Here is a 21,878-nt window from a genome sequence, read left to right as displayed (position 1 = left end):
CACTAATAAGACAGAAATATTAACAGAATCTGAGAAATTTCACATTTAACATCTTCTAGACTTTAAATACTTTAAAATATTTTTAAACCATTTAGAAACCAAAAATATTGAAGTTAAAAAAATTCAAATGAAAAAAAAAAAACCAACCTCTTGGTGGAAGGCCTTTTTAGATCTATTTCAATGTAAAGTATGCCCTCTGCTGGAAAATGCTATTATAACAATTAGTTGGTAAATACATTGTTTATTCAACCTAAGGGTTAAGTCTCATTAGGTCAGATTACAAATTGGTTCTTCCTTCTATTCCTGCCAGGTAATGTCCCTCCTATTTTCAGCCTAGATATATTTCTCACTCCACAGAATATTTCTTCTTTTTCACCCTTTGCCTCAGGCTGTCATACATTCTCTTTGCGGAAAAGTGGTTTTGCATTAGAGCAGGAAGCAGCGCAAGTGGCCAGGGCCCCTGAGGACGTTGAGAAAGAAGGACACCAGCAGATCCCATTCACCAGAGACGTAGTGCTTCCAAGGTCTGCCAATGGTCTAATTTCACTTGTCACGGTACTTGCATGTTTTTTTCTAGTTCTGACCTTGTAATGCATTTTAGCTTCGCATATTTAGCAATTCCCTTTGCCTGGTTTCATAATCCCCACAGTCTGGAATGTAGACAACTATCCCTGAAGAGTCAAACATGTGTGCACGTATGGGCACACCCACAAAGACTTCAGAGGCTTCCTAAGTGTGCTTACTTCCCTACTACTAATACTGTTTCTTCCTGTCTTTCTTTCTTTAGGTCCTATCTTTTTCAACAGCTCTTATTGATACTTGAAAATGAACAACACTTGAGTATTGTCCGTATGGAAAAAGCAGGCTTCTTGTGAGGAGTACATTTGGGACTAAGATGCATCTTGATCACCCTCTTTCTTTTCCCTTCCTCCTCTCCTGTCTCATTGAGATATACTAGCCAAGCTCTTCAAGACCACCAATAAAGTTATTCTGGAATCTTCTCCTACTGTGGGTTCCTTTGAATCTTTCTGTGCTTTTCTGTGGGCTCCTATAATTGGATCAGACACATTGCTAAGACCTCTTGTCTTTTTTTTTTTTCTGAAATGCAAAGTATCCTAACACTCAAACACTCCTTTTCTTTTGAAATAACTTATCCTTAATCTTTTTTGAGAGGAAATAGATGACTTTTATTTTCAGCTCTATGTATATGGATTTGTGCGTGTGCGCGCGCGCACACACACACACACGCTCACATTTTGGTCTGTCAGATTCTGCTCTCTGTGCCAGGGAACATGTGTTCCCGCAGAATGGAGAGAAGCCACCTCCACCCACCTTGCATATTCTCTCCTGGATCCAAGCTTCTAGGAAATGAGTTCCCCAAAGAGAAAAAACTCTCCTAGAGCCACAGGCCCACATGGCTATCCATGGAGCTCCTTGCTCCTGTTTATAGAATTTATACTGCTGAAATGTTTCAGTCAGAATTAAATTTGAATTGTGTGTAAGTAATAGTGTTGGCTTACATTGTATCATGTATACCCTTTAGCCTTTGGACTTGGGTCTCCATATTTAAAAATAGTTATTAAAATACAGGGTTGTGGGGATAACCATGCCTACTAGAGTGTCCCATTCATTCACTGCCAGTCAGTAACAGAGGCAAAAAAGGCCCAGAGTAAATCAGTTATGAGTGAAAAGCCAGATGACCACATGGGAAGTAAGTCTTGGCAGTAACAAGGGTTAGTGACGGCAAGATAGAAGATGAATTGGAAACTTCTTTGCCTGGTAAGCACCCCGCAGGAAGAGCTATTCAAGTTAAGCAGGCTTAAAGCAAATGTGAGAAAAGTATGGGGAGAGATGCATCTAAGAGTGTCCTGGTAAATGCTCAATGGTGGGCTCTTTGAGGAAAAAAAATAATAAAACAAGACATGATTTAAAAGTGTCTGCTAATTTCCATGGTGTAAATATTCCCGCCAGGGTGGATTTCAAGCTACCAGCGTGATGTCACAGAGTGGAGCTGAGAAGAGATGTGTGCATTTGGCTCTGGCAAGCCAGTGGAAGCCAGTTCCAGCTCCCCACAGTATGCATTCCTCCTATGAAGGACTCTCCTACAGTCATTATCTGACATGATCGGATACGCATTGTGCTCGTATTTCATAATTGTCCAAACAATGAATGATAAACTTGGAAGAGTATTTTTTCCATAGGGAAATCATTTATAAAAACCACAGAAAAACCAATTAACTCTCATCGATCTGAGAAGTCTTATCTCCTACCACCTCCCTCCCCCAAATCAAACTATTCATCTACACACATTTTTTTTTGTATCATTTTGCTGTGTTTGCTACAGCTGGATTTTGATGTATTTATTATAGTTGGATTCATTTTGTAGAGACTTTATTTTTCAGAGCAGTTTCAAGTTCATAGCAAAACTGAGTATAAGTACGGAGACTTTCCATAAAAGGCCTGCTCCCACATATGCAGAGCCCCCCCTCATTAACACTCCCGCCCTAAACATATTTTGAATTTTCCTACACCTACTCACTTGCCTATACTGCCCATGTGGTCGAAAATGCTGCCTTGACACCACCGTGCACAGATCCAACACAGAACCGGATGAACGGATGTCTCGGATTCCTCCTGAGGGGAGGCTGTCTCTATGTCTTCCTTCCTTACCAAGTCTTCCCTCCTTATCTGTTAACACTTTCTCTTTCATTCTGGGTAGATGATTGGGTTATAAACTCCTTGAGGGTAAGGGCAATACCCTGGTACTTGGTTCTCTCTATAATAAGACCTGCCCAACTCACTCTCTGGCTTCTAGTGCTCATTCACATGCCAAAATAGAGAAGGTAAGGCCTAGGCATCAAATCAAAATTAAAATTGTTGCCTTTGTTAAAAAAGGTGCTTAAAAAAAAAAAAAAAAAAGGCTTTAGGCTTGTAGCCATAAAAGGATGTCATGAAAATAAAGGCAGCATGTGTTAGCTGTATACCCAGGAGATTCTTTCTGTCAAAATACCTATGCCCTTAATCCTGAGAGATGAACAATAACCCTCACAGAACTATTAAGCAAGTGGAAGTCATATAACTAACCTAGATGGTAGGTTTCTTCGAATAAAATACAAACCTACATAAAACATCAGCCGACGCTGACTTCAGCATATCTTTCTTTCTCTTGTCATCTTTCTCTCTCTCTTTTTCTTTCTCAGATTAAATTAATATTTGCCTTTTGGATTGCCTCAGTAGCATTTCTAGTTCCCAATAATTAATGTAACTAAAATTAGCAAAATATAGAAGTAAAGGGAGTAAAGGACCTGAAAATCTAACTAATCCTGTAATAGTCTGGGTAATTCTGACATAACCTTATCGTATGCTGCTATATCAATTATCTTTCCCACGAAGGTCTCAAGTGCTATATGGTATTTTTTTTTCTAGAGATTCTAAAAATCTCTAAATTTCTAGAGGCTGGTGCCATAAAACATTATTCTGGTCCTCAAGTGCAAGGATAAATTTTGTGGCATTTTTACAGAAATTAGTATAGACCAAATCTAAGATTGGACTTTGGTCTATAAAAAGGCAAAACAAAACAACAACAAAAAAAGTGCTATAACAGATTGGGCCAGGGAGAAGGAGGCTGTTTTATAAAGGTCAATTTTTAAACCCCTCCTACAGAACATGATCTATGCAAAATATATCCACAATATATTCCAAAGCATAATGTCACCGGATAAACCTAAGGAGTGGAACATATGGGGGAATATGAAAAAGAAGGTATTAAAGTCTGAAAACAAGCAGGTTGGTAAGCTCATTAGCTGGGGTGGAATTTTAAAATCTTCACGTGAACGAATATATAAATCAAAATATACACATGCATTCACAGTCATGCGCACTGTATATTCACACATGGCACACTCTACAGTTACATTAGAACCTTCCACCCTGAACAGTGAATTCCATTCTCTTTATAATGTAAAAGCGCCCTCTGCTGGCCAACCTGAGGTACTTGCATTTTCTAGTTTCATAACAGGAAGATACAGCAGAGAACGATAAAAGAAGTCTGGGAGATTTTATGCGAAACTCTGCATAAAAGTAAGTTCATTATAAATACAAATTTTACTTTGTTTGGATCTCATCTGATTTACTTTTATTACAAGACATTAATTCCTAAAATAGCCTACTGTCAAAGAACTACTTGTTCTGAGAAAGCAGTAATAGCAGATTACTAAATTAAAAATGATTGTACAATCAATTTTACTGTAAGCCTATAGAATTAAAATAATCCAGATAACTTTGTGATTAAAAGGTTTTCAACATAAGAAAATGAATGTGTCCCCCTGATGTCTTCTGGGGTGGTGTGGTATGGAGAAACAGCACAGACCAATGTTTTCTTGTTAAAGAGATGGCCAGTGACTTTAGAAAGCAGAATTACAACATGTAGCATTAAAATTCTACTAATAGTCTGAGAATTATTCAAATAGCCTATAGAAATTATTGTGTTAATTTGGAACAAGGCAAATTTTAAAAACTGGTGAATCTTCATTATTAACCACCTTTTAATGGGAAGTAGTTGAAGGAGGAAGGAAGAAAAATGCCAGTCCCCAATGGGAGGCATGACAAAATGACTCTCCAGAGCCACCTACTAGGGAATCCTGATCTATCACCCCGAGGGGGAAGGAGAAATGTGATTAAAATTGGTTTCAGAGTGGGCTACTGTTATTGTGGCAGTGTATCTTGCCCATCAGGTGTGTTGAGGAGTAAAAAGGGCTAAAAAAACAACATATAAGGAATCTTTCCATTGAAACTATAAATAATTACCATTTGTATGCACCACGACTATTATGCACTGAAAAAAATATTTTAGAAACTGGTTCAGAAATAAAAATTAGAGGAGTCAATTTAAAATTAGAAATAATTCGAGTCACATTTTTTTCTTTCTGCATATGAAAATTCATATTTATAGAACGTGTGCAGCTTAAGCAAGAAGTTTCTTTCAATGCTACTTTGGTAGCATTGACTATATTTGAGCTGTATATGAAATCTTCACTCTATATATTAGAATTCAAAATAAAGATTATACATTGTCAATACTGGCAAGACACACAAAACAAAATTATGCAAATGCATATTGCAGACTATGGGATGTTTTCCTCTTTATTTTGATTGTTAATTCTATGAAAGGATGCCAGCAGAGGCAAAATCCTTCTACTGTAAATTTTTGCAACAAGAACTTCAATCAAAAGAACACCAGTAACTTTCTTGGGCTAATGGTACTTTACAAGTTATTTATATCCGTGATTCTTAGTTCTGGAGAACAATAAGAAAAGACAAACACTTGGAGTGAACCATAGGATATCTCGGCAGTGGTGTCTAAGACCTAAAGCAAAGGAACTACATTTTAATAAATAAGTTACCCTGTGTTACTGTTCTGAAAAAGAGCCAGAAGGGATTGGCTTCTGACTGGATCCCAAGTCTACAGGGAAGTCCAGACATGGAGAGGTCATTAAAGTCTGTGAATTGAGTGGGGTCCTCATATCACTGTACAGTGTACATACTTTCGCATGTTCTCAGACTAGTACGTATTTTAATAGGCTGTACTTGCATTTACTGTATGACGGTTACTAGCACTTACTGTGCAGCTATACACAGACTGCTGTTTGACTGACATACCCATCAGTTGAAAACTCCATCGGAGGGGCACTGGGTGGCTCAATGGTTGATCATCTGCCTTTGGCTCAGGTCATGATCCTGGGGTCCTGGGATCCTGGGATCCTGGGATCAAGTCCCACAGCAAGCTCCCTGCAAGGAGCCTGCTTCTCCCTCTGCCTGTGTCTCTGCCTCTCTCTGTGTGTCTCTCATGAATAAATAAAATAAAATCTTTTTAAAAAAAGAAGAAGAAAAAAAAACTCTGTGGGAGCAAGAAGCCATCTCTGTTACGTTTGTTCACTGTACCTGCGGTACTGAACAGTGCATGTCTGGCATGTAGTATTTAAAGAAATATTTGCTCAATGAAAGAATTGCAAGGGACAGAGGGCAAATGAGAGGGAGGAAGGGAGGGAACACAAGAGAAAAAAAGAAACTTTTCTACTCTTCAAGTTCATTATTAAGATCCAGATTTTTTTTTCACAACAGGAAACTTTGTTTTACACTAACCAGTAAGAAAATAGAAAATTTTAAAAGTTTTGCCTTTAATTTTGTTCACTTTGAGACTCAAAATCCTCCGGAGATACATAAACTACAGGCTGACAAGATGCGTTGCTGGCAACCCTTGATAAAAAAAACAAACAAACAAACAAACAAACAAACAAAAAAACTCTCATTTGAGATACAGGATCATCTGCCAATCTCAGTCCTGTTTTCGATTCTTTCTAGGGTGGATTTAGAAAATAGTCAGTATCCCACAGAGACGTCAGGTACCCTACTAAGGAAGTTTATTAAAATGTGAGATATCCACATTCAGAAAATAGATTTTGACATTCTTGTAAGATTATGGTTTCTGAAAGAAAGCACAGCTGCTCAAACGAAAAAAAAAAAAGAAAAAAGTCCTCTGGAATTCAGGTTTTTGCTATTCTATATATTAAACCTCATTAGTTAAAGTGTGGTCCAGGACCAGCAGTACAGCATCATCTGGGAGCATGTGAGAAAGGCATAGATTTCAGCCCCCACACAGGACCTACTGAATCAGAACGCATTTCAGTAAGACCCACTCCTCCCAATGATTCATAAACACAGCAAAGCAGCAGAAGCATTGCATTAAAAAAATAAATAAATGAAGCTCAAGCCTGAATAGCAGGCAAACTATAAACCATATTGGTGCTATTTATGACAAAGGATTGCTATCCTATATATTTAGATAGTTCACATAAAACAGCAAGAATAATATAAATACCCTAATAGAAAAACAGATAGACAATTAGAAACAACAAAAAGAATAAGCTTATTAAAAGGTTTTCCATTAGGAATAAAAAAACTCAAATTTAAGTAGCAAAATACCAAATTGGCAAAGTTTTGAAAAAAAAAAGATATTTTGTAGAAATACCTGTTCTCTCTTATACTGTTAATTCGACATTAAGTATGAAATGTCTTAAGATTGTAAACATCATTTGATCCAGAAGTTCCAATTATGTAATGTGTTTTTTTTTAAAGATTTTATTTATTTATTCATGAGAGACACAGAAAGAGAGTCAGAGACACAGGCAGAGGGAGAAGCCGGCTCCATGCAAGGAGCCCAATGTGGGACTCGATCCTGGGACTCTGGGATCACGCCCTGAGCCGAAGGCAGATGCTTCACTGCTGGGCCACCCAGGCATCCCATAATATGATTTTAAGAATTAAATTGAAACATAGATATGAAAGGAGTTATCATGATGTAGAAATTTTTAAACATCCTAAATATTTAACAACTGATTTATTAATTATAAAGCATCCACTGAATGGAACTATTATTAAGTCATTAAAACCGTACTATAGAGGCGCCTGGGTGGCTCTGTCAGTTGTGATCCTGAAGTCCTGGGATCAAGCCCCATGTCAGGATCCCTGCTCTGAGGGGAGTCTGCTTCTCCCTCTGTCTGTCACCCCACTCATATTCTCTCTCCCTCTCTCTTTCTCTCAAATAAATAAATAAATAATAAGATCTTAAGAAAAAATAAATAAAAACCATACTATAGAAGAATATCTAACTAACACAGGAGAAATGCCACTTTGTATAAACATCCACTTAGGCAAAAAGATCACAAGGACAGATACACAACTGCTAAGAGTAATATATATACATTGTGGGAGGATGGGTGACTTTTTCTTTATAGGTTTTCACATTTTCCAAATTTCCTGCAATGCAGCTACATTACTTTTCTGAGTAGAAAACAGTAGACTTTGGGAGTGCCTGACTGACTCAGTCAGTGGACCATGTGACTCTTGATCTTAGGGTTGTGAGTTCAAGCCCCACCTTGGAGGTAGAGATTACTTAAAAAAAGAAAAAAAGGAGAAAATAAAAGAATAAATTTTGCAGTGGTATGATAGAGTCAGCTTATCTAGGTTCCCAAAAGCCAACTGTTAAAATTTCAGGAATTTGTGAGCAGGTTGTTAAGCACAGACATTTAAAAAATAAAGTTATATAAATTTACAATTAAAGTATATGAAAGCAAAGGTAATGAATACTTAAACTCATCCCTTCCTAATCGTGTTTCTGGATTTCACTATTATCTATGACGTTGAGGCTATTTATGCCCATGTATCTGTATGGTGGAAATGCTAACACAATGGTGAGCTAGTGCCTGTCTCCTCCCACCCCAGGGACATTAGGTTGGAGGCTTGTCATTGGCTTTAGGGGGGATATTTGCATGGTGAAGGCCGGCAAATGCTACAAATCAGGACTTCCCTTCTTCTCCCCAGAGAGTTACTTCTTAAACATTTACTAGCACACCACACATGTTTAAAAATTATTTCTTTTAAATGACAATTTCTGGTGAAAATAGAATTTGGCCCTTTGGTGGGGAGAAGGGATGAGAGGAGTTCCCTATCAAGAGCAGATTAGGGAGGAGAATGTAATTAAATTAGCTTGATCCTTCCAGGAACATTTCGTATCAAAAAAGGTGGCCCTCGTGGTAAATAGTTCTCTCACCAATTAGTTACTGCAAATCAAGCCAACCCCAGTTTAACACTTGTCATCGTCCTTCCTACAGCTTTGCGTTTGGTCTCTACAACCCAGCTGAACCTCTCTGAGACATCCCAGTCTATAAAATAAAGGAAAAGATAATGAATGGCCTTTTTAATTCTCAGAGCTTTGGATGAATCAAACTCATAGATTTGAAAGTACCTTGAAAACTATGAAATATATATGCTATAATACTTACCACATCACAAAGACCATGAATATCTTATCAAGTAAAATTAGAACCAAAGGTGTTCATGCTCATATTCATAACATATTAATATTGCATTAGTTTTGAAAACATTTTAGCCACAAAGAATTATGGCTATATGATTTTAATAAAAAGCACACAAAACCCCAAGGCCCAAATTTCCTCCCCGTGTTTAACAGATCCTGATGTCATCAATGCACCAATTGATTTTCCTGGAAGTAGTAATTAGGAAAATATGTAAAATATGTGCAGGTTCCAAATACCTGAAACTACAGAAGAATCCAGCAAAGATGATTCCAGTGAATTATTTTCCATGTCCCAGCCCTCTTTCTCTGGACTTGGCTGACTCATAGCTAAAAGAGCTGCCGCTTTAACTTCAGGGCCATCTTCTTGTGATAAATTCTCAGTCTCTGTGAATAATGCATTAGAATGTAAATAACAGTGCAATATAAGTCTTATAGAGTCTGCATACCTGCAATTGCTATTTTGAAAATGAAACAGGGGGTCCTAATAGACATTTACTGAATATATTGAATATATTACAAATGCTTCAGAATCCTAAACAGAATGTAAATTGTATGGTTAATGCAAGTTTTTATACAATATAAATAGCTGTTGTTATTTTGAAAACCAAGTGGAGGTTCCTAGTAGAAATTTGCCTGAATAGGATTTATACTTTAACATTTTGAGATGCTAGGAACATATTTTTTGTTATGATATGGTACTTCTATTTTTAATATGGACACTGAGCAATTCTTTTGTAATGATTAAATTTAATCTAAAAAGACATTCTAAGAAGTATCATGGTAATCTCAAAAAATGTCTGATGATTTCCTATCTGACCATTACTGGTAGGAAGTAAGACACTTATTTAATGGCACAAAGTTCTATTTAAGGCTGAATTATGAAAATGCAAATTTGGTGTTGGTTTTTCTTTAGCTTGCGCTCTTGCCATTTTGTTCCCTCGCTGTGCGTTCTACATGAGATGTACATATGCTTTAATGTCAGCCTAAATTCATGTATTTTGAATATCTGGAGATTTTTTAGGAATTCAATAAAATATTCTGTATCCTTCCTACTCCTTCCCTCCATGTCTCCTATCAGCATTTCCTCCTTCAGCCAATATGTATCGACTGTTTTCTTAAGGGACTATGTAGGTTACAAAGAAAAACAAGAGTTCTGTCCTCCTGAAACTACAATCTATCAGAGAAGACTGAGTCTATAAAGAAAATTTCTGAAAGTATCATTTGAGATTGACCCATCTTAAAGAATAAAGGGCAAGTATGTCCTGTGTATGGAGAATGCCCCAAAGACAATTGTTGGGAGTTTAGACTCTGTTGTTGGTTAAGATGATTTGACCGTGTTTGCAGGTACACATTCAATGTGTTTGGGGTTTGTAATCATGATAATTCATTTATTTTGTAGCTTATCATATAAGGGCTATGCAAATGTTGAATTATATAATCCTCAAAAACAGCCTTAGGTAATAGGTGACAGTATTTTCCCTACTTCATGGAGGAGTAAACTGAGGCACAGAGAGTGCAAGTACCTGCTCAAAGTTATGCCTCTGGGGAAGTAAGAGAGCCAGCATTCAGTAAGTATCAGGATCCGGAGCCTTGGCTCCTGTATCAGCTAGTTCAGGCCGCAGTAGCAAAAGACTAAAGATGGAATGAGTTCACAAGAGAATTTTATTTTCTCCTGGTGCTGGAGATTGGAAGTCCAAGATCAGTGTGCCTGCAAGGCTGGTGTCTGGTAAGAGCTCTGTCCTAGGTGGCAGAAGGCCATCTTCTCACTGTGTCCTCACACAATGAAGAGAGAGACAGAGATCTCTTCCTCTTCTTCTAAAGCCATAGTCCTATCAGATTAGGCCTCACCCTTCCAACCTCATTTCTCCTAAATGACCTCCTTGGACCCCTATTCCCATAAGCAGTCACATTTGAGATTAGGGCTTCAACATATGAATTTTGGGGAAACACAAGTTAGTCCATACTATGTATGGACTTGTTCCGAACCACAAGAATAATCACAGCTAACTTTATTCTGGTCATTAAGACCTACCAGAAAAATGCTTCAATTCCCATGAAAAGATGTACAGTTCAGCAGACAAAATTTAAATCCTAACTCCTCTGATTGGGTTTCCCGAGGAAATGAAAAAGTAAGCCCTATTTTTTGGAATGAGTTGGTCAGGAGCAACCTGCCTGTTGCAGGTAGGGGTGATAGGAGAGTACACGGATGCTGCCCCAGCCAAGGATTGCAGTTTTCCCTCCAATCCTCAAAGGAAGCTCAGAGACGCCTTTCCACTCTGCTCCCTGCCCTCATAGAAGCCCTCATATCTGGGTCAACACCCATCATCACTCACTTTGGAAGAAGGAAGGAGAAGCCTCAACCATGAGAGGACCAGAGAGGAGGATGGATACTTGGTGCCACTTTTTTTCTTTTCACAAGGCCTTCTCCGCTTTTATAAAGTGTTTGGCCTTGGCAAGGCAGGATGTGTGCGTGGGGTGGGACAATATGGATAAACTAGTCCCTAGCCATTCGGAAACGGACACATGAAGACCTAATAATAACACATATTTATGGCATACAGTAAAGAAAGTGAAGAGGAAAGCATGAGAGTATCAGATGTACGTGATGAGGTGTGTTACAGTGTAGGTATTACCTGGGATTTACTATATTTACTTGACCTTCATTGCTCTTGTTCAAAGAATTATAATTTTTAAAATTACATTAAACTTCTAGGGATGCCTGGGTGGCTCAGTGGTTGAGAGTTTGCCTTCGGCTCAGGGCGTGATCCCAGAGTCCCAGGCTCGAGTCCCCCATCAGGCTCCCTGCATAGAGCCTGCTTCTCCCTCTCCCTGTGTCTCTGTCTCTGTCTCTCTCTCTCTCATGAATAAATAAATAAATAAAATCTTAAAAAAAAAAAAAACTTCTAGGGGTGCCTGCATGGCTCAGTTGGCTGAGGGTCAGACTATTGATCTTGGCTCAGGTCTTAATCTCACTGATGGTGAGCTGGAGCTCTGCATTGGGCATCATGCCCAGCATGGAGCCTACTAAAACAAATAAAACTTCTAACAAAGCACCTTGTGAAGAGGAACTTAAAAATATTTCAGAAAGAGGGGTGCCTGTGTGGCTCAGTGGGTTGAGTGACTCTTGGTTTTTGCTCAGGTCATGATCAGTCCTGGGATTCAGTTGTGAAGAGCTCTGTGCACAACATGGAGTTGGCTTGTCCCTCTACCTTCCTCAGGCCCCTGCCCTACACCCCCCACCCTCCCCCACTCACGCACACACACTGTCTCTCTCAAATAAATAAAAATCTTTTAAAAAGTATATGTTGTAGAAGAAAATATGACCAAACATGTTGTCTATATCAAGAGAATCTTGAACACACTTTGGAGCAGATCTTCTAGACTCCATCCTAAACAAGTAGTGCCACCATACACAACTGTAAAATGGGTAGGTACTCTTGAATTTGAGGGACAGAAATGACAAAGTCTTGTGACCTGAAAGACTACCTTTCTAATGTCCCTTGATACACTGAGGCCAAAATTTCCCAGGGAACAACAACAATAAAAAAATCTAGACTGCAGCCATTTTTCTCTCTGAAATTTAAGTCCTTGAATATTTGTCATGGATGGAAATGGTCTCATGAGGTCCTGAAAGGGAACTCACCATAGTTGGCTGTGTGTGTGTGTGTGTGTGTGTGTGTCTGTCTGTGTGTGTGTGTATATATATATATATATATATATATATATATATATATGCAGATATATGTGTGTGTGTATTTCTAACTACTGGGCAAAATTAAGCATTTCATAAATAATTTAGAATAAAAACATAATGTGCTATTTAATAATTTAGTAACTGTTTTTATTTTGCACAAGCATCTTAGAAAAGTGTTTACTGTGTATCTTATTCCATTAGAAAGTGGTATGTCACAATGTGGACTTTGTATGTCTCATTCAAGTCTGCAGCGCTTGCAACAATGTGTGTGGTACTCGATACATGTTCCTTGAACAAATGACTGGGTGAATAGAAAAAGTGGAGTAAATTTGAAGTGATTGTAATTTCTTTAAATTATTCATCACCAATTAACTTTTAATTTGTCTTACATATGATATTTTTGAAACCATAGATACAGACCCTGAAAAGAAAATTAGAGGGCAGTTTATATTAGATTTACAAGTAATATATGTACAAGGGCTCTAAAATTTTGCTTTTATTATTATAATTGAAGGATCAAAAAAAAAAACTTCACAGGAAGTAATATTGAGATATGTTGATAATTACAGATCCTCTTTCAAACATTTAAAAAATTCCTTAAAAATTGATATAGATGACTAGCAGCACAGCTGTAATAACCACTAAAATATTTTCTTCTAACTTATTGGCTATATAGCCAATGTATAAATTATTTTGATAAAAATTTTAGGTAATCATCTTGTTTTCAATATAAGATGGGCAGCGGAAAGAATGTTAAACTAAAGGGGTCAGCCGCCAATATTCTAGCCCAGTTTTCTGGGTTTTGTGATTTTTTGGTAAGTTCATCTTTTTTTTTTTTTTTTTTTTTTTTTTTTTTTTTTTTTTTTTTAAGTTCATCTTTTCCTAAGCGATAGTTTCCTCATTTGGGAAGGGGTAAAAAACACACATGATATCCCTAATCGCTTCCAATTTTGAAATTTTGGTTCTAAATATCTTAGTGTTTGGCATTGTGTCTACACACAATTCACTTCATTTCAATCACTAGGCAAAATGAACAAACTCTTTTTTAGTAGAATTAGATATACCTTCTTTGCTTTCAAAGCAAGTTGTGCCTGTTAGCTCTTGGACAAGGGCATAGTTCTCCGTTTGATTCAGAACAGTCAGAAATAAAGAAAACCAGTTTTCTTTCTGCACGATCCTTTTCAGAAGCTCTCTTACACCTGATTGATTTCCATTGTTTTCAGCAGCAGAGATCTGTTTTAAGAGAAAGGCAGAATTAAAAAAGATCACACATCTTCTGAACAGTTTTAAGCAGGAACTAGCCTTTAAAAAAAATCAGCAATCAAGGGTAAGATTAGTCAAGGCTTATATTCAACCACTAAAGAAAAGAACAATGTCACTTGTAGCAATTCTGGATTGTAGGGGAAAGCAACCCTGTGGGCCAAGCCCCCTTTTAAAAATGCACAGTTTTTTAAAGCCACCAAGATATTAAAAAGTGACACTTAGGAAATAAATGCTCTACTTTGGTCATTCTGAATAAGGGTGCAAGAGAAAGTGTCTTTAATTTCTAGTTCTGTTATGTCTATTTGCATCAATCTCTTTGTGTATCTAGCACTTGCTATTTCTTTTTAACCAATGGAATCTATAAATAGGAAGCCAAATATTTCTTACCTGACTTCTCTTTCTTGACTATCACTATGAAGTAATTACTATTATAAGATTTATAAGATTATATTCTTGCCCACCTCTCATATGTTGGCAAATCGAACTCCAATAAAAAAAATACAAAAAAAAAAAAAAAAAAAAGAAGGAAGATTTATATTCTTGCTTACTTGGTATTTGTAATAGGTATTAATGACTATAATATTTTCTTAAATTTCTGTTTATTTAATATTATAAGACAAATTTATTTCTACATATATTTCTTAAAGTATGGGGCAAAATTATTTCTATGTGCATTCATTACAACTTTTAGTCTTCCTTTTAGTTATCTTTTAGCTTAAACTAGCAAATCTTTTTAAGTGTGGATCATTTGTGTGATCATTATCACGGTGCACTGCCCAGTTCTTAATACAGCACCAAACAGTTGGAGAAAAGATTAATACAAGCCACATTTAGACCAGAAAGAAATTAGACAGGGCATCATCAGCCTGCTGTGCCTTTGGGAAAGCACTGTATCTCTCTGGGCCTCAGCTTCTGCATGTGCAAAATGAGGCAACTGAAAAGAAAAATTGGGGCTTTTCAATCTTACTTGCATATTAGACACATCAGGGAGCTTTATTTTTTTAAAGATTTTATTTATTTATTCATGAGAGACCCAGAGAGAGAGGCAGAGACATACACAGAGGGAGAAGCAGGCTCCTTGTAGGAGCCTGATATAGGACTCGATCCCAGGCCCCCGGGACCATGACCTGAGCCGAAGGCAGATGCTCAACCTCTGAGCCACCCAGGTGTCCCCCTACCCTTTTTTTTTTAAACCTGGGGAGCTTTAAAAACACTCATGTCTGGGATCTACTCCCAAAGATTCTGACTTATTTTGTCTGTGTTGGGAAGCCAGAATATTGTTTAAGGATTTCATGATTCTAATCAGCAGCTAAGATGAAAAATAATGACTTACCTACTCTCGAAGGTCCTTCTGAACATCTGTCCACCTTCTACATCTATAATCTGGGTTGACTAGCTAGATTAATTGTTTCTTATTAAATTTGTGTATTTTTTAGTCCTATAATATCCTATAACTTTTTAGTGTCAGGTACGTGTTTGCCTTTTTGGAACAGCGTCCAACACAAATTTAGTGTTAGTTATTATTATGGATAACCAAAGATAGGATCTACCTGTGTAAACACTTCACCAGTGAGCATCACTTAGTATAGAAGTACGCAGCATGATTTCTACCCAGTAGGTATGTTTGTCTTAGATAATACTTAATAATGTTATTAGAAAGGCTTTTCATATATTAACCCAGAAACCCTGAAGAAGGAACCAGTATCAACCCACTTTGCAGATCAGAAATCCAAGGCCCAGAGCATTCCAGTTACTTCCCTGATGCCACAAAGCTAGTAAATGGCAGACGCAAAATTTCATCCCAGTCAATTGACTTCAGAGGCCAAACACTGCCTTCTTGAGCTATAATTAGAACTACTAATTGTCTCCAATTTTAAGCACATTTTCTAGCAAGAAGTAGGTAGGATGACAATCAGACTTAATAAAATTTAGGTGACTTCAGTCCATCTCCCTGAAAGCATTTTCTAGCAGATTCTTGCTCATTCCTACCTTTTGTCCAACTTTACTAATCTCCTAATGGAAACTTTTTGTCCTCTCTGGTGTTTGTAACTTTATTATTATCTGCTAACTTAAATCATAGTTGCTACAGATGTTAAGTAAGACTGGTTTGAGTACCTTTTTCAAATTCAACCATTTCTAGTTTTAATCACCTCACTCTTTAATCACCTTTAAATCCACCTGACAGAAGTAATCAAAAAGCATTTCTCTGGGATCCCTGGGTGGCGCAGTGGTTTGGCGCCTGCCTTTGGCCCAGGGTGCGATCCTGGAGACCCAGGATCGAATCCCACATCAGGCTCCCGGTGCATGGAGCCTGCTTCTCCCTCTGCCTATGTCTCTGCCTCTCTCTCTCTCTGTGACTATCATAAATAAATAAAAATTAAAAAAAAAAAACAAAAAAAAACAAAAAGCATTTCTCTAAAAAGAGTAAGCACTGTAATGAATATTCTCACTAAAAACCTAATTATATTATGGGCACAACATTTTCTTCTACTATCAGTCAGTTAGGTTGATTTTCACTGCAGAATTACATTAGCCAAGTTTGCTATGTCCTTATTGAGTTCAGGCATTTGAGGATCATTGTATGATTATTTCCTATGAGTATTTTTATTATTTGAACAGTGGAACTATATATAACACTTGTGCAATTTTAGCAGCTTCATCAAGATTCTGACTTTTAAATAAGTCTTCTGAGCTTGTTTGTTTGTTTTTGTTTTTTACTTAATCTGTTGTCCTAAAACCTACTGAAGACATTAGATTCCAATGTCAAACTTGATTATGGAAATTCTTGAGACTATTCAGGCTTGAGACTTCCAACAGAACACCTAATGATATTCTCATTCATGTTCCTCTCCTACTGAACTATTTCTCTGAATGTGCAGTTTAAAGTATCTAAGATACACTGTTAATTTATGTAATACAAAATAAATATGAATTTGTGGGTAATATAATTAGATGCTTTCACATTCTAAATACTTTGATTTATAAGTTTTCTTTCCAATAGAAATCAGTACGGAAAACACTGAACTTTCCATTAAATTTTGGTTGCCACCAAAATTGTTTGATAAAAATGTTTTCTCTCCTTCATAAAAGCCTTATATAATTATTTAAATATAATGGTGATTTTTTTTTTAACACAGCAGAGCTCAGCTTTCATACCAGTAAACCAGGAAGCAAAACTCATGTTAAAAACAAAGAATTTCTAAAACCTAGTTCCCCATGAAAAGTTAATGTGTTTCTAAATGAATATGTATCATCTTTTGATGGACACCGAGGCCCCTTCCACAGTTTGGCTATTGTGGACATTGCTGCTAGAAACATCGGGATGCAGGTGTCCTGGCGTTTCACTGCATCTGTATCTTTGGGAAAAATCCCCAGCAGTGCAATTGCTGGGTCATAGGGCAGATCTATTTTTAACTCCACACAGTTTTCCAGAGTGGCTGCACCAGTTCACATTCCCACCAACAGTGCAGGAGGGTTCCCCTTTCTCCGCATCCTCTCCAACATTTGTGGTTTCCTGCCTTGTTAATTTTCCCCATTCTCACTGGTGTGAGGTGGTATCTCATTGTGGTTTTGATTTGTATTTCCCTGATGGCAAGTGATGCGGAGCATTTCTTCATGTGCTTGTTGGCCATGTCTATGTCTTCCTCTGTGAGATTTCTGTTCATGTCTTTTGCCCATTTCATGATTGGATTGTTTGTTTCTTTGGTGTTGAGTTTAATAAATTCTTTATACATCTTGGAAACTAGCCCTTTATCTGATACGTCACTTGCAAATATCTTCTCCCATTCTGTAGGTTGTCTTTGAGTTTTGTTGATGGTATCTTTTGCTGTACAAAAGCTTCTTATCTTGATGAAGTACCAATAGTTCATTTTTGCTTTTGTTTCTTTTGCCTTCATGGATGAATCTTGCAAGAAGCAACTGTGGCCAAGTTCAAAAAGGGTGTTGCCTGTGTTCTCCTCTAGGATTTTGATGGAATCTTGTCTCACATTAAGATCTTTCATCCATTTTGAGTTCATCTTTGTGTATGGTGAAAGAGAGTGGTCTAGTTTCATTCTTCTGCGGATGTCCAATTTTCCCAGCACCATTTATTGAAAAGACTGTCTTTTTTTCCAGTGGATAGTCTTTCCTCCTTTGTCGAATATTAGTTGACCATAAAGTTGAGGGTCCACTTCTGGGTTCTCTATTCTGTTCCCTTGATCTATGTGTCTGTTTTTGTGCCGGTACCACACGGTCTTGATGACCACAGCTTTGTAGTACAACCTGAAATCTGGCATTGTGATGTCCTCAGCTATGGTTTTCTTTTTTAAAATTCCCCTGGCTATTCGGGGTCTTTTCTGATTCCACACAAATCTTAAAATAATTTGTTCCAACTCTCTGAAGAAAGTCCATGGTATTTTGATAGGGACTGCATTAAACGTGTAAATTGTCCTGGGTAACACTGACATTTTCACAATATTAATTCTGCCAATCCATGAGCATGGAATATTTTTCCATCTCTTTGTGTCTTCCTCAATTTCTTTCAGAAGTGTTCTATAGTTTTTAGGGTATAGATCTTTTACCTCTTTGGTTAGGTTTATTCCTAGGTATCTTATGCTTTTGGGTGCAATTGTAAATGGGACTGACTCCTTAATTTCTCTTTCTTCAGTCTCCTTGTTAGTGTATAGAAATGCTACTGACCTCCGGGCTTTGATTGTGTATCCTGCCCCACTGCCAAATTGCTGTATGAGTTCTAGCAATCTTGGGGTGGAGTCTTTTGGGTTTTCTATGTAGAGTATCATGTCATTGGCGAAGAGGGAGAGTTTGACTTCTTCTTTGCCAATTTGAATGCCTTTTATTTCTTTTTGTTGTCTGATTGCTGAGGCTAGGACTTCTAGTACTATGATGAATGGATAAAGAAGATGTGGTCTATGTATACAATGGAATATTACTCAGCTATTAGAAACGACAAATACCCACCATTTGCTTCGGCATGGATGGAACTGGAGGGTACTATGCTGAGTGAAATAAGTCAATCAGAGAAGGACAAACATTATATGGTCTCATTCATTTGGGGAATATAAAAAATAGTGAAAGGGAATAAAGGGGAAAGGAGAAAAAATGAGTGGGAAATATCAGAAAGGGAGACAGAACATGAAAGACTCCTAATTCTGGGAAACGAACCAGGGGTGGTGGAAGCGGAGGTGGGCGGGAGGTAGGGGTGACTGGGTGACGGGCACTGAGGTGGGCACTTGATGGGATGAGCACTGGGTGTTATTCTATATGTTGGCAAATTGAACACCAATAAAAATAAATTTATAAAAAAAAAATAAATGAATATGTATCATCATTACATTGACATAGCTAATTTCTTGCTAGTATTTTTTCTTGCTAATAAAATTCTCACATATACCAATTTACCTGGCAATACAATGAGCTGGGGGAGACTGACTCAGGTTCTCAACTTCATGTAAGGACAAATGGACTTGGTTTCTAGCTGGACTGAGCATAGTACTTCTGGTTCTCCTACATAAATGAAAGGTATATGGAGTCTTCCTGGACTCTGCATGTTTAATGCTTTGAACTGGCCAGGACAGAAATACGCACCTTTCTTCAGCTGTTCACACTGATAATAAGACACTATGGAAATGTTTATATGGTCTCCTCTTTTCCAGAGTTCATGGCTATCTAAGTCAATGGAGGTGCCGAGAGGTCACTAAGCATCCTAAAATTAAAGCAGGTCAGTACAGGAGCAGCCCCTTTCTATTAGGGAACATTACATTATAGTGATCTATAAAGTGATTCTTTTTTTTTTTTAATTTTATTTACTTATTCATGAGACACACACACACACACAAAGAGAGAGAGAGAGAGAGAGAGAGAGAGGCAGAGACACAGGCAGAGGGAGAAACAGGCTCCATGCAGAAGCCCAACGTGGGACTCGATCCCGGGACTCCACAATCACACCCTGGGCCAAACGCAGACGCCAAACCACTGAGCCACCCAGGAATCCCCTATAAATCGATTCTTATATTTATTGTTGACTCTCCAGTATTTACAACAGTACCTTGCATACGCTAGACTTTATTTATTGGAATAAAGAATACTGATCAATGCTACAACTAAGCTCCATGAAACCACAGACAGTATTGGCATTTATTATCCAGTCTTTTCACCACTGGCATGGCGTCTGCCACAAGATGTCACTCCATAAATTTAAACCAAATGAATAAATAACCAATCCCTTAAATAAATTTTGGGTACTTACTGGACACAAAACTAAATCTAGGGTCATTTCTGGAGTCTCTGATGTATGAGGGTTCCAGAGATGGACATGAGACCCATAAACTAAAATGACAGAACAAGTAGAAAATGTCTACCAGAAAACAGGAAAATAATTAAAATATTTTTTAGAAGTCTTGACTTCTTAGTCAAATATTACTTTAGGCTGTCAGAAAAGCAAGTCTGAAGATCTTATGTCCATCATCCATTCATTTTCAAATGCCTGGGAAGGTAATTCATGACATGATTTGTTCTCATCCCTTATCCCAGACAACTTTTTGTAAATAAATTCAATCGATCAGTTATTACTCATTAATAACCAGTTCTATACCTAGTCCTGGCTGGGTTTCTAAAGATGGGAGACATAGTTTTTCCTTGAAATCACAGTTTAATCCAGGGGCATTAAGCATACTCAATGTGGTTGATTTACCTAAATCTCTGAAACTTTAAATTCACAAGAAAATGTAACCAAATGAATAATGATAAAATTCATCATCGTCATCACATCAAAACAACTATTATTATTATTTATTGTGAAGCTTTTTCATAGACATGATTTCTCATTTGTATTCATTAACGTACCATGAATGAGAGGAGACATTATGTCCATTTTCATGGGTAAATTTAGGATCAAGGAATTTACATAAATTGACCCAAAGTAACACATAGAGTAAGAAACATGGTTCTCAAACCCAGGTTTTCCCATTCCAAATTCTCATGTTTTTCCCCAGAGTACTCTTTGCTATTTTGAGATAAATATTTATCAATGACTCTTGTATCAATATAGATTCTTCTAAACCTAGTACTTCCTTCCCACTGTCTCCAATAGCTTATTTTGCCATTGTCTTTGAGAGCTTTGTTGACACATGCAAAACGATGTGTAGACAGGATTCTAGAGTCTCACGGAGACACTATTCCTCCTCAGAAAGCTTCAAATGCATAGCTCCTCCATCTTTCAGAGCCTCTTTTGAAATATAAATCTGAGGGAGAGTTTGGGTTGCTTTGGCTTTAACTGATACCCAGTACATAAATGTCCCTTTACTCTACATCTTCTTTGTGTCAAATCCCTTGCATTACTGCTAGCTGCCTCCAAGCTTGCCAGAATCAAGAACTTGGATAAAATCTAGCTGGCAGAGATTCAATCCAGGCAAGACAAAAGTGATGCTGATAGGCAGAAGTATTTAGAGTAAATAAGGAGAAGTGCTGTTTCGCTGGCAATCGGGACATCATACCCACCAAACATAAACAGCTTTGTGGTGTTACTGGACTCTGTTGCTTCTGGACTTCCTAACAGCTACTGTGGCTGGAAATGCCATCTTCCATCTCCAGCTGGCTTGAAGGCTGCATACTGTCTTCCAAATTAAGTTTCTGCCACAGTGATGTACACATTTGTCATATCCAGCTGGACTACTATAATGCGTTCTAGCTGGTTCTCAATACACAAAACTACATAAACGTTACAGACAACAGTGCAAAGTAATTTACTTGTTGGGAAAACCAGCCATCAAAATTAGATGCATGCTTGGGTCTTTGGACAGGCCCATGGCTGTCAAGTCTACAAAGGAGTATTAACTTTAGTCATTAAAGACCAAGTTACATCACAGGCTAATGTGAGGCCAACCAATGTCCAGAACTTTGTTATGAAGAAACAAACAACGGATGGAAAGAAAGAAAAAGAAAGAAAGAAAGAAAGAAAGAAAGAAAGAAAGAAAGAAAGAAAGAAGAAAGAAAATGTCAGAATCATAGCATGTTAGACAAAGCCTTTGACTTAGTCATGGGTTTATATGC

At 37.5% G+C, this 21,878-nt stretch overlaps 1 protein-coding gene across 1 annotated transcript in view; it reads right to left on the bottom strand.

Moving 5' to 3' along the window:
• IFIH1 (interferon induced with helicase C domain 1) overlaps positions 1 to 21,878 on the bottom strand; it is a 57,324-nt gene that overhangs the window by 33,580 nt on the left and 1,866 nt on the right. Inside the window, exons 2-3 of the mRNA XM_072811057.1 lie at positions 13,634 to 13,802; positions 9,113 to 9,259 (exon numbers count right to left, since the gene is read on the bottom strand). Of these exons, the coding sequence (XP_072667158.1) occupies positions 9,113 to 9,259; positions 13,634 to 13,802 (316 nt within the window). The remainder of the gene's footprint in view (positions 1 to 9,112; positions 9,260 to 13,633; positions 13,803 to 21,878) is intronic.

Source organism: Canis lupus, chromosome 34 (genome assembly GCF_048164855.1).
Source record: "Canis lupus baileyi chromosome 34, mCanLup2.hap1, whole genome shotgun sequence".
Classification (NCBI taxonomy): domain Eukaryota; kingdom Metazoa; phylum Chordata; class Mammalia; order Carnivora; family Canidae; genus Canis; species Canis lupus.
This window is presented reverse-complemented; position numbering and strand designations above follow the sequence as displayed.